This window comes from Aphidius gifuensis, linkage group LG2, assembly GCF_014905175.1.
Source record: "Aphidius gifuensis isolate YNYX2018 linkage group LG2, ASM1490517v1, whole genome shotgun sequence".
NCBI classification, from domain to species: Eukaryota; Metazoa; Arthropoda; class Insecta; order Hymenoptera; family Braconidae; genus Aphidius; species Aphidius gifuensis.
In genome coordinates, this window is record NC_057789.1 from 1,984,606 (window position 1) to 1,999,179 (window position 14,574).

The 14,574-nt window shown below is 26.6% G+C and overlaps 2 protein-coding genes across 2 annotated transcripts in view; both read left to right on the plus strand.

The window, feature by feature from the left end:
* Positions 1–324: 324 nt before the first annotated feature.
* LOC122848248 (transcription factor Sp5-like) lies at positions 325–2,153 on the plus strand. Its single transcript, XM_044146198.1, has 2 exons — positions 325–523; positions 1,046–2,153. Exons 1-2 carry the CDS (start codon positions 488–490, stop codon positions 2,102–2,104), a joined length of 1,095 nt encoding a protein of 364 aa, XP_044002133.1. The 5' UTR covers positions 325–487; the 3' UTR covers positions 2,105–2,153.
* Positions 2,154–4,762: 2,609 nt separating this feature from the next.
* Positions 4,763–14,574, plus strand: part of LOC122848241 (transcription factor Sp9-like) — a 74,973-nt gene continuing 65,161 nt past the window's right edge. Inside the window, exons 1-2 of the mRNA XM_044146179.1 lie at positions 4,763–5,119; positions 5,573–5,681. The gene's annotated coding sequence lies outside the window, so the exon portion shown is untranslated. The remainder of the gene's footprint in view (positions 5,120–5,572; positions 5,682–14,574) is intronic.

A 14,574-nucleotide genomic window follows, 5' to 3' on the forward strand; every position in this document is an offset into this window, starting at 1 on the left:
AGAAGCCGTTTATTATTCTTTTTTTCTTGGCTCTTTTAGATTTTTGTATACACTTGGTTTCTTATGTTTAGTCTTGGCCTGGGGTTGATTTATGGGAAGTAGTATGGTGGTGGAATACGCATGCGCATTAACAAAATGGTTTTTCCCCCTCTGGCAATTTAGGGTATCTTCTATAGTTAAAGTTCTATGTTCCCCTTCCACAATTCAACAGCATACCAGTGCACCGTCCCACTCCCTCTCTCGTGCCTTTACGAAACGTTGTCCACTCAGTTATTAAAACCGAAGCGACACGCTCACTAACCAGCAATTATCTGGCGAACGCCCGTGGCCGAACAACTAAACTCTAATCGTGTCTCTGGTTTTACGGTTTTCGGTTGTTTTTTTTTTTTTTTTATTGTGATTAGTGTGCAAAAAGGAAATATTGATAAACTTACAGTGAATATTAAAGTGAAAAAAAAAAACAAATAAATAAATAAAGTGATTAGTGATGGCTCCAGTTATGCAGTATTCAACACATCATCAGGTTGGTTATTTTTTTTATTTATTTAATTTACTTTACACTGCATTTAAAAAATATATTCAATTCATTTTTCAATTTAATTCGGGTTGTAGTTTAATTTCTTGTTTTTGGGGTAGTTTTTCTATATTTTAAATTAAAGTTCAACTCATTTTTTCTTATACTAAATTTAAAAAAAAAAACGTATGTAATTTTTTAGTGTTTGTTATTATATTTATTTTTTGATAGTTTATTTTTTATTTTTGAAAAAAAATTTTTTATTTTTTTAACATGTCAAGCCTTTTTAAATTATTAAAAAAAAAATTTTTTTTTTAATTTTCCATATAAAATGTTGGTAATTTTTTTAGTTTATTTTTTACTTTTTTAAAAAAAAATTTTCCAAGTTCTAAACACGTTGTCAAGTTTTTTTAAAATTAAATTTTGAGTAAAAAAAAAATATATATTTCTTGAGTTCGGAAAAGCCAAATAAAATAAACAAAAAAAAAAAAAACAAAACAAAAATTAAATCCAAATTTCCATTATTTACAGATGGGCATGCCAACGATAATGTCTTCAATGACAGACATGATGCCGATGCATTATCAGCCTCATCCAGCTTTGGATTATCCAAACAACAATATGTACCATCATTACTCATACAGCTCACACTTACAAAGCCATCATCATTTGCAACCGACTGGTCAACCAGCATGCTGGCATCCAAGTGCAACAAATCATTCACATATTGCTGAACCACTGACACCATCAAGTTATTCAATGCCAAGTACACAGCCAGCATGGCCAACACCTTCACATATACCACAAACACAAATTAGCTCAATAGTACCATCACCATCATCTGCAACTTCAACAGCACCACCACCACCAATACAACATTATCAATTGCCATTAAGTCCACCAGAACATTCACCAGTATCACAAAGTTATATGAGTAATATTCAATGGCCATTAACACCACCAGCTGATACACCAATATCAACAAATGATGACATGATTAGACCTGGTAGAAAATGTGCACGTTGCAAGTGTCCAAATTGCATTGCTGAAGGTGGAAATCAACCAAATGCTGATGGCAAAAAATACCATATTTGTTATGTACCAGGGTGTGGAAAAATATATGGCAAAACATCACATCTCAAAGCACACATTAGATGGCACTCTGGTGAAAGACCATTTCATTGTGATTGGATTGCATGTGGCAAACGTTTTACAAGAAGTGATGAATTACAAAGACACAGAAGAACTCACACTGGTGAAAAAAGATTTGCATGTAAAATTTGTGCAAAAAGATTCATGAGAAGTGATCATTTGAGTAAACATGTCAAGACACATGATAATCAAAAAAAAAGAGCTGCAAAAAAAGATAAAGAAAATCGTCCAACTTCTTCATCATTGTCGACACAACAACAGCAACAACAACAGCAACCACAACAATCTCAACAACCACAACAGCCACAACAACATCATCCACATCAACAACAGACTGATGCACTTGTTTATTTTGCACCTTCAAATTACAGTCATCCACAAAGTTATCAGGACATTTCTTATCCTGATAATAGATTACTTAAACCCGGTTTTATGTAAGATAAATTAATGAATCAATAATTTAATAAATGCAGCTGTATTTATTTTTTTTTTTCTTATTTAAAATATTTATTCTTGAAAATATTAAAAAATTATTATTTTTTTTTATTTTTTAACGAGACTGATGAAAAAAAAAAAAAATTTACAGTGCTGTGAAATTGTGCCTGACACTTAAAATAATAGTGTAAAAAATATCATTGATTTTTTAAATTTTAATTTATCAGTATGGTTACTGGATGTATTGACAAAATATTGTAAAATATTGTATAAATTGTATATTAATAATAATAATAATTAATTAAATAAAATACATTATTAAATCAAAATTTTTAAATTTTGTTTTTATTTATTTATTAAAATTTAGTTTAAATAAATTTTTAAATTTAAATTTAAGTAAAAATAATATTTATTTAAATAATAATAAATTTTTTTTTGAATATTTAGTGTTTTATTCAAATTCAATATGTATTTTAAAATTTCAAGGAAAAATTTGCCAGATTAGCAGTAGAAAAATATAAAGTACAAGGAAATTAAAGAAAAATAATTTTCTTAAAGTCATTTCACAGTGGTCAACACGTTTACGAGACTTGGGGAGGCCCCTATACTGCTATATATTTTATTTTCAGATATCCAAAAATTCCACTACAACTAAATACTAATGCTGTGAAAGCCAAATTTTACTGTACATTTATTGTTTGAATAGCCCGACACTAACATAGAGTTAATGCTTGCACTGCATGAGGTCAAGACGAGCCCCATGCTACTTTACTGCGTTGAAGCAATAGACTTCTGCTAACACTACATGTTTTTATTTACGTTTATATTTTTTCAGCATGATGACATCGATTTACTTGTGTTGCTCACAAAAGTCCAGCTGTAAATATTCAAAAATAAAAATCAGCAATATTTACAATTCCTTTTTTTTTTTTTTTTTTTCATTCGATATAAATATAATTTTTATTTTGTGGGTTACGTTATCTGGCTAATTAAAATTTACACAATTTGAAATTTAATTTTTTATAAAATAATATTTTTGGAAAAATGAAAATATTTTTTTTCCATGTAGCTGATCTCTAAGGCCCGTAAAAATCAAGTGGAAAAATAAAAATATAAATGCAGATTTTATAACAAAAAATTAAATGAAATAATAATAAAAATATTTTTTTTTATTCCGGACAGTTTTAATTAGTTTGTAATTTTAAAGTTAAATTTTAGAGAGCCATACCCGTATAGATATTTGAAGCTTGAGAGGGCCCATAAACTGTCCGGCTATTTTTTTTTTTCTGCTCCGAAAACTTTTATAATATATTTGATAGAAATTTCGTTTATTTATTAGATTTTCCATCGCAATATTTACCAATAGCAATGAATTTTTATAGATACTTTATAATAACGAATAATCTATTGTAAAAAAAAAAAAAAAATTTACCTCAGAATATCTTCCTGTCATGCGATACGTCCTGGGAATCACAATGACGCTCAAGAATAAAAGAAGAGAAAAATATTATATGCGTATAGCATGGATAAAAAAAAAAAAAAAAAAAAAGTCTCTTCCTATTGAGATTGAAGGATACCTGCAGGTGCCGAATCAGAGTGAGGATAGAATCGTAAACGACATATCTGTCTTTTTTTTTTTTTTTGCCTATTCATGCGATGAACAATAAAACATTATATATTTTTGAGTTTACTCCTAAAAATTTCTGTTTCATATCTCCTAAAAAATTCAAAGATAAATAGCAGTCAAAAATTAATATTTTACAGTCTAGTAGAAGGGATGCTCAATATTAATTCCAGGTGAAAAATTCCCTGGAAAAACAATCTAATTTATTATTAATTTTCACATGTGAAAAATTTAATTTCCACGTGGTTTTTAAATTTTTTTGTATAAACTCTAATCTCTCTATTTAATTGCATTTTTATATGTAAGCTTAAAAAGTTTTAAATAATGCAAAAGACCATATTAATAATGATTTAGAGTCACACCACGGCGAACATCAAAGGGCCGAAACTTTGCACGTTATTGATGAATGGTGAAAATATAATATTCACAAGAAAGGATTTAAAATAATGGACAAGTAAAATCTCGGTAAAAAAATGACGAAAAAAAAAAACCACACACACATTTCAAATGAAAAATAAAAAAAGGCGCAAAGGTCAAAGAAAGCCTTTGTTGAAAAAAAGAAACAATGGGTAATAAAAAAAATTAGATAAAGGTGAAATGTAAAAAAGCAAAAAATAAAAAAAGAAGATGATAGTTACAAAGAGGGAGTAAAAGGATAGACAGTGCCAAGTAAATTATACAGGGAAAAAAAATGAAAATAAAAAAAAAAAAAAAAAAGTTAAATATTGTGAGGACGTTCTTGCACGAGGAGAAATTATTGTAGAATATGCGACGGAATGAAAGATAAAAGAGAGGAGTATGATGAAGCGAAAGAGGGGAAAAGTTTGAATATATATATACACGTGAGGAGGATTAACAAATGGAAGAATACGAAGAGAAAAAGTAGGAGGATGAGGAGGAGGTAGATAGGTAGGTGGTTTGTGTGGTGAATGTGGTGGACGTATAGCAATGTTAAAATGGGAGGGGGTGGCGCCACGGCAATTCCAGAGTCGCGTTCAACCAAAGTACGCGGAACCCGCGGTACCTAAAGTTAGTGTGCAACAGATTCAAACAGTGCAAGCCGCAGCTACCACACATTACATTATAAAACAAACACCCAATCTGTGTTTAAAACATTTCAAAAAAAAAATAAAAATTAAAAAGATTTTTATTTATTTATTTTCATTCACCTGTTTGTTAAATATTTTATAAAATATTTATTAATATTTAATTTATTTATTTTTTTTATTTTTTTTTATTTTAATTGTTTTATTTTTATTTGAAAAAAAATTATATTTAATATTTAATGGCTATTGTTTTATGTATGAAAATTAAATTAACATAAAAATATATTTATTTATTGGAAAATAAAATCAGCAATTTATATCGTGAGGTTTTTGTAATCGATTGAAAAGGTAGGAGAAATAAAAGTGGGAGGAAGAAATTATCCCCATCTTGTTTCCCTTTTTTTTTTTTTATTTCTTTTTGCTTCAGCGTATCTTGATATAGTTTCTCCACGTGTTTCACTAACCAGCCAGTGATGAATCTAAAATCTTTGAAAAAATTTATTTAAAATTTTCATTTATTTAAAAAAAAAAAATTATTTATTCTTCATTGTGATTAGTGTTATTATTATTTAATTTTTTTTTTTTGTGATGAAAATAAAGCACGTGTCTAATTGTTTAAGTGCCAGGAATTAATAAATTAAATATTAGTGATAAATTAAATTGTTAAGTGATTAAAAAGTAATCCGAATTGGAAAATTAAAATTAAAAAAAAATTATTAATAATATTTTACATGATATTATTAATAATATTTTTAAATATAATATAATTTTTTCTTTTTTTATTTTATTTTACTTTTATAGATATAAATTTTTTTAATTAAAAAAAAAAACAATTGTCAAACTGGAGGCTGAAGTAGGGGGCGGCAGTGGCCGCAGGGGTGTCAGCCCTTCGTCCTTAAACAGCATAAACGTGAGTTAATATTAATTAACAGTTTAATTAAAAATTATATATTCAAATAGCCTCATTTTTTATTAAACAAAATGACATAATAATTTCGAAAAAAATAGTCTTATGATGATTTAACCCTGATGATCTCTTAAGGTTATATCCAACGTTTTTTTTACTTCATTTATTTTGCGGTATTTATACAAGTGTTTTTTGTGGTGAACGTGGCAACACACGCGCCTTTTAGCCAATATAATAAACGTTACAATGTTACTACAATCGTTGACGCCCACCTATACATCACCTGTGATATTCGCCATAAACATATATATGCCAAATACATTTATGCACGAGGGCCGCATGTACAGAACGTCTCAGAAATCAACCCATTATGTTCAACAATTTTCAACCAATACATCTACACTATTTTTGCATTTTAAATTAAATTAATAAAATTTACAAAATAGATAAATTTACAGAGTTGATAAAAAACGAAAAATAAGGATCTTTCTCGAGTTTGATCTATGTACACTTGGACAATTAAATATGTATGTAAAAAATTGATTTTTGAAGTTTAAAAAAATTTTGAAATTGACTGTATCCTCATGGGTTGAGTAAGAATGAGGTATATCGAACACAAAAGTTGAGAAGTTAAGGTTTAAAAGATGTTATGTTTTTGAGTCTCTTAAAACATAATATGCCGGCACTCTTTTTCTCTCTCTCTCTCGCCCTCTCGCCACACCCCCACACAAATCTAATTAATTTATATCCATACTCAGGCGCCACTAAAAAAAAAAGGTTTTTTTTTTGAAAACATATGTATTGGTTTGCTGATTTTTTTTTTCTTTGCTTTTATTTCTGCTGAATATTATATTTTGTGGTTTTTTTTTTAGAGCTAATATTCTTGTTAAAAAAATTTCCACAAATTGACTTTGAATCTTTGAAGAAGGAATGGGTAAGTCCTCAGGGATGTGACCCGTCGGAAGACAATATGTGACATGTTTTGAAGGGTTCACTGTGAGGTTTCAGATTCAGGGAATCTCGCGTGAAAGATTTCAAGACATTGCTGAGAACACGCACGACAAAATATCTTTTGGTTTTGTGTCAATTTTTTTTTTTTATTTTTTTTTTTTTTATATACATATATATATTATATTTTTTAGTTTTTTTGACAATGAAAAGCCTCGGGTTACCAGTGATCGAGAAAAGGCCATGGGGCTTTTTCAATGAAAAAAAAAAAAAAATGTATATGAAAAAATAATAATACGAAAAAAAGTAAAAAAATAACACTGGATAAGGACATGCGAGAGGAGAAGATGAGTCCTCGTTTGTTCGGGTTATAAATCGCTCAAAAAAAAAAGAATCTTTTATTTTTTCTTTCACTCCGAAATGCCGTCGGGTAAGCGAAAGAAACGCGAGACTCATCAACTCCTAAACTTGATGAAAAAAAAATATAAGAAAATACAAGTTTCATAGCTTGTATCAATGCATGTCAATTTTTTTTACCAAAAAATAATAAAAAAGTAACATGAATTTTTAAATTTGGGAAAAAAAAAATAAGAAATTTTATAAATATTAATTTTTTTCGAAAAAATATATTTTAAATCTTTAAAAATTTCCAAAAAGTTAAAAAAAAAAAATTATATGTACACTGAGAGAAATTTTAACTAAAAATTACAGACGTATAAGAAAAAATTACAAAGCGAATAGTAAAAACTGCGTTCCTCCGATTATTTGTAAGAATTATTCGTATATTGATAAATAATTTTTACAATAAAGTTATGTAAAAAATTTGGCCATTGACTATATACAACACTAAGCCATAAAAATTACATAATTTTATTGTAGTTTTTCTTTAAAAAAAATGACTAAATTCACGAAACTCACAAGTAAATTCTAGCAGACTGAGAATTTACGCACTACCGGTTTTAGAATTTACTATATTTTATTATAAATTTTATTTAAAAGTTGGACATTTTTTGTGCTAAGTTCAGCAGTTTGTGCTAGATTCACGGAGAACGGCAATCAATTCCCGGCAACATTTTTTCTTTTCTGTTTACACGCTCAAAACTCGAAAACTAATTGATAAATAGAAAAAATTCATTCTTGATAAATTGTTCAGAAATAAATTACCAACAATAAACCTCGCTTAACCCCATACCTAGCTTCAACAGATAAGGCTGTAGAAATGCTTGAAATTACATGACAATTCAATCATTTGTTCAATCAGTCGGCCATCTTTGTATTATTTCGCCCCACAACCAGAATTTTTACAAAGCGATATAGTAAAAAATATTTAAGTCTATGCTAACTTTTATATGTGTACATGATAAATTTTATTATATGTATTATAATATTTATTAAATTGTTCAGTATTTTTTATTTGAACTTATAATATTTTTTATCGTTTCCTCAAAACATGTATGTGCTTTTAATTTTAACTCATAACTCATTATCTAAGACATTAATCAAAAAAAGTAATTCTTTATAAATTGTTTAGAATTGAATTCTCAATAATTAACTCCACTCAACCCCATGTCTATCTGCAATAGATAACGATGTACAGAGACTTGAAGTAACATAACAATTTTTTGACATTGTGTGACATTTTACATAATTTTATTGTAGAATATCATCTCTCGCGGCCAATCCCAGAAATAAAACAAAAATTACAAAGCAGTATAGTAATTTCTATTCAACATGGGTTTTAATTTTTAGTTAAAATTTCTCTCAGTGTATTGTCTTTTTTTTATATATATATAAAAAAATAATAATTAATTTTATTTACTTATAAGTTATAAATTTTGAATATAAAAAATTTTCAAAAACACAATTTTTAATATTTAAGCACTCACGTCTATTTACTTTTAATGCGATGATATAAATATCAAAAAAAAAAAAATATATGCACTGCACATTTGAAGGTATTAGCGGTTGACTTGGTCAGGTAATATTGCACCTGCAAATTGATCCTGCGGCCGGCGAATAAAATCCCTTTTTTTTTTTTTTTTCGTCAATTTAAAATGGGTGTATACCATCCTCAGGGGGTGATATTTTCAGTCAGGGCAATCGGGACGAGCACCAGATGGAACCAATTGTGATATATAAACATACTGCAACGACGATATATTGTCGAATAAATAGGGAGAGAGCATACTCTCTCTCCATCTGTTGTTTCAAAAAAAAAAAATCAAATACCACTAAAATTAAGACATCAAAATCATGATATATATTTTCTAACATAGCTGTAAATAAAAATAATTTATTATCAATTATTTAACTATTTTTTTCTTCGACAAAAAATTCATAATTATCCTAAAATCTCACTGATTATCAATACTAATTTAATAAGTAATTTAAATATTTTTTTAAATTAAAAAAAAAAAAAAAAAAAATTATATTAATTTACAAAACAATAAAATAATTATTAAAAAAAATATTTATATTATTTTATTATGGACTATAAATTATTCTCGTATATTTTCTGGCTCATAAAATTAATTTTTAATTTATTTAACACCAGTTTGCTTTCTCTTTGTGTCTTAATAATTTTATCATTATTTACAATTCTCGTTACTCGGTAAATAGCCATTACAAAGTGCCTATTTCCCTTCTCTCTTCCTCTTGAAAATAAATTAATTTACTTTTTCAATTTTTAACTTAAATAAATATATATAAAAATAAAAATTATTGCAACAAAGTAATGCAGCTGAAAGGCCTGTCATATTTAAAAAAAAATAAAAATAAAAATAATATTTGAGAAAATTATAATAATATAAAGAGGATGTAATTACGATACACGAATATTCGTGATGAGTCTTGTTGGATTTATACACGGCCTGACGGATGGCCCTGGAGGATAGTCGAAGATGAGGCCCAGTGAGACACGTCGATAATAATTTCTCTCGCTAAACGTCACAGTTTATGAAAAATAAAATTTAAAAAAAAAAAAACGACAAGTGAACAAGTTGATTGCAGTATCAGCTTTGTACAAAAATAAATAGGCGCTGTGTGTATATTATTTTTTTTTTCAATAATTAAAAATTAATGAATATGTATTTGAGAAAAAAAAAAAATAAATAAATGAATTAAAGAAAAATACGAATTGTGTTGCAAGATTGTATGTACATGTTTGTTAGTGGTGCAAGATGCCCATGGCAAAGACTGGAAGCCGCAAATTTTGTAATCGAGACTGAGGATAATTTTCTGCACGACTGCTTGGGAAATTAGATCACTCATCTCATCTCCAACAAGTCAAATATATCTATTGATGATACATACTCAAATATTGCATGCAGGAAGTTTGATGTATTATTTTTATCACCTTGAAGTTTTATTTCATTTTTTTTTTCATTTAAAAATTGTTGTTATTTATTTGTTTATTTTTATTTAAAAAGTCACCTCAATAAGTTGGCAATTAGCAGTTGAGGATAAATTTACTGTCAATCGAGGACATCGCTGCTTTTTTTTTTTTTTTTTTTTTTTGTTATAAATAATTGTATATTATTTATTTTTTAAAAACTAGTACTGGTTTTTAACCGTTATCATTCAAATTGTTTATCTAAATGTCATCGTTAAATTTTATTTAATTTTATTATGGTTTTTTTCGATTTAAAAAAAGAAAAAAAAATGTTGGAAAAATTTAGATTATGTTTGAATTAATTTTGATTTTTGAGGATTTAATTAATTTAAATTTTTATTATGAAAAAATTTTTTTGTATTGTTTTGTTATGTACTAAATTAGGGTAGACCCAATTTTTTTTTTTTGTCATTTTTACGACGTCATTATGGAAAAAGATTAGGTCCCATGATGATCATCATCAGATTGATTAACACACGACTGATAATTTTGATTTTTTTTATAAACATATTTATATATTTTGTTGATTTTGTAATACTAAAAAATAAGCAGAGGCATATTATGATGAAAATAAGAAATTATGTTAAAAGATGAGACAAAAAAAAATGGGATGAATATAAAAGAAGGAAAAAAAAAAAGCTCATCTAATTTCAAGTGGTTTTGGTGGGAACTGGGTGTTCATCCATTAGCTGTATCTCATAGACGAGTTTGGATATACATCTACTTGAGAAATATTTGGTCTCTCGGCATATACACATAACCTTCGTGATTATTGGCTGTCCTTATTCAGTCAAGGTGTGTAGAAATGATTTTTTATCCAGGTTTTTTTTTTATTTTATTTTTTTTTATTTTTTTTTGGCTTGGCAAGGTCCGGGGTTTTTGGTTTTTTGGCTTCTTCTTCTTGTTCTCCTGGGACTGAGTGTAATCGGTTCTTCGAAGCCCTGGGCTCATTATCGACCCGTCGGCCTAGCAATTACCTGTGAAGTCTCTCAACTTGTGTATGCGCTAGCGAGTAAGCCAACAACCAACAAAGCTAGCAACTCAACCAATACAAATTTTGACTTTTTTTTTTTTTTTTTTAAATTTAATTCCCCTTTTTTGATGAAACATTTATGTATTTGTTTATACATTTATTTTGTAATATGTATCGACAAATTTAAATCGAATTTTTCCCGAAAAACATCAATCAAACTATTATACAACTAAATTTAAACAAAAATTTTCCAATTGAAAGATTCACTAGCAAGTAAAAAAATAAATTAATCACAGAATTTATCCAAGATTTATAATAATTATCTCGTTAATAATATATAATAATGAATTGAATAAATAAATGAAATAAATAAACATTTAATACAATATTTGAATGATAAATATTAAAAAAATTAAATGAAAAATAGTATCAACATTTAGTCATTACAATACGATGACTAAATTGATTATTTTTTGAATGAATTAATTTACAATTGATCAAAGATATATGATAAAAGTAAATTTGCAAAAAAAGAAATAAATTATTAAATTAAATATTTAGAATGATGACAGCCATTGTGTTATTACGATTAAATGTGTTACTTTGGTTGTTTTATTTTTCAAACTATTATTTGAGGAATATACTTGACAACAAAACTTTTATTAATATTGAAATAAAAAATTAAATTATTAAAATTATTAAATTAGGAATTTGCAAAAGGATATTTCGGCGTCTAGGACAAATATTTCCAAGCAAAGAACCAGGAAGGAGGCTGTCATTGCTCGTTCTTCGCCAAGAGACATTTGTTCTACACACCGTCAAGATGATATAATTCACACTTTATCCTAAGTATCTGTTCAAGATTGAAAACGGATTTGAACCGAGACGAAGTTCAGCCATCAGTTTTTTAATGCCTTGACTCCCTTAACCACAAGCTTGCTTGATATTTTCGTCTGACTAATTATTATTTATCTATATATATCATCAATTTTGTAAATAATAAAACTATAAACAAAAATATATGATAAAAGTAAATTTAAAAGAAATAAATAAATAATTAAATGGAATATTTATTTATTTATCATTATTTTTTTAACATTTGATGACAGTCATTTTGATTAAATGTGTTACTTTGTTTGTTGTATTTTTTAGACTTCTATTTGGAGAATACTTAGAAACAAAATTATTATTATTATTGAAATAAAAAATTAAATTATTAAAATGATTAAATTAGAAATTGCAAAAGGATATTTTGGCTCTAGGACAAATATTTCCAAGCATAGAACCAGGAAAGAGGCTATCATTGCTCGTTCTTTGCCAGGAGATATTTTATTCCATACGCCGTTAAAAATACATTATGCCTTAATTATTGATGATGAATATGTGAAATCCAATACATAAGGATTTGAACGTAGGATCATCTTTTATAATCTGAGATGCCTTGACTCCCTTAACCACAAGCTTGCTTGATATTTTCTACTGACCAATTATTATTTATCTATATATATTATCGATTTTTCAAATAATAAAACTATATAAATAAAAATATATGATAAAAGTAAATTTTTATAATTATTAGCTTTAATTTTAAATAAATATATTTTTTATACAAATACAAGCTACATGATTTTTCCCTTTGACAAATTATTTACCAGGATATTTAACTCCTGAATAATTTAATCGGGAAATTTGTGTTCAGGATATTTTCACTATATGATATGCATTCTCGATACCAACAAAAACCCCCTTTGGCAATTTTATTTTTTGATACTAGGATGATGATATGAAGATATATTTATATGCAAAAGCCATTAGAATAATTCCGACCAATAAGACCATGAAATAAAAGCTAGGGTGGGATAGCACGATTAACCGAACAAACCTACCTACACGGACGGCTCCGTTCATAATTACTTAACATGCTACAAGTATGCAATAATTACAAGTTGCACCAGTTCACGCCAACAAATAAAAAAAATAATATCAACTTTACTAATATGTATGTAAAAATTACACTAATTATTGTTATTATTATTTATTCATCATTATTGTTTTTTAAAATTTTTTTGCAATTTTGATTATACATAAATTTTATTTTTGCTGTAATTTTTGAGTAATTATTTTAATATGAATCCGTGTCACCTTCTACATACATGATTTATATAAAAAGATAATATTTTTTTTCCATCTCAATTATTGAAATATTAATTGACGGGGAATACGTGTTACATTTGGTTAGACATCTCGACACGAATATACATTTTAAATAAATTAAAAGAAATAAAAAATTTGTATCTTTTGAATAAGTATCAGCAATATATTTTTCTTTGAAAGTATTTTTTTTTTCTAAAGATAATTATGTTTATTGGTTGTGTATATAATGATGTCTATTATACTTATTTTTTTGTCCAACAAATATTCAAGGTAATTTGATATACATGTTAAAAAAATTAAATGAAAATAATCAAAAACATTAAGTGCGTGAGTGTTGTGTTTTTTAAATATAAAAATGATAATGTCATTGCATGATGAAGTCAAGTCTTATCATCATCATCATTGTGTTAAAAATGATCATTTTATTTATTGTCATTATTACAGAAAATAATTACAAGTGTGAAAGTTTAAATGTACTACATATTATTTTTTTATTTTAGATGACATAAATATGAAATATTATTATACATTTAAATAAATGATTTTGTTTTTATCAAAAAAAAAAAAAAAAAATATGTAGTGTGTTTATCATGCTGTATTATCATTGTTGATACATTGAAAAAAATATATATATTGAAATAAAGGAAAAATAAAATATAATTGTGAGGTAATTACAACAAGAGATAACGATTTGAATCGGAAACACGAAGAGGTCACGAATGAGAGGACAGTGTACAACGGGTTCTCCTGAATAATTTAGATAGTTGTGCAAAAAAATATATAAAAAAATACACTTGTAATATAAAAAAAAAAACAAATCATTATTTTATTCCACGCGATCATAGTTGACACTTTTTCAATGTTTTTCATACGAATGCTGTCGCGAGTAATTGCACTTTATAAATAACTCAATACAAGGCTTTTCAATGAAGAATAACAAAGGAATAATAAAAAAAAAAAATTAATAAAAAATTCATTTGAACTTTTGTTGAATAAAAAGATACTTAAACCAATTGATTATAAGCATCGAGTAATATTAAAATATGTAATAACCATTCACTTGAGGTTAAAAATAAAAAAAAAGATAAAAAAAAAAAAAAGAAGCGTTAATGTTATTTTTGAGTATTAATAATTCAGGGAGGGAATGAATTTTAGTGTCGTTAACTATCATGGAATTGCATTAAAGTTATAATGTAATGTTTAATTTATTTATTTATTTTTTTAATTAAGGTTTTACATATGTATGTCAGTGCATTATGAATGTATATGGAAAATAAAATTGAGACGAGGTGTTCATACGTGAGACAGGTGCGTGCATTTGCAAAAAATATAATGCAAAATATATTTACAATATAATCACTTGTGTACTTATGATAATAAAAATATAAATAAATAAATAAATTATAGTACTAGTTGGAAATAAGGTTTAT

What these genes read in the sequence shown, in the direction of transcription:
- LOC122848248 (XM_044146198.1), top strand. Translation starts at nt 488, where the DNA reads ATGGCTCCAGTTATGCAGTATTCAACACATCATCAG. An exon ending in AGTATTCAACACATCATCAG is followed by an intron (nt 524 to 1,045) that starts GTTGGTTATTTT and finishes CATTATTTACAG; the next exon opens with ATGGGCATGCCAACGATAAT.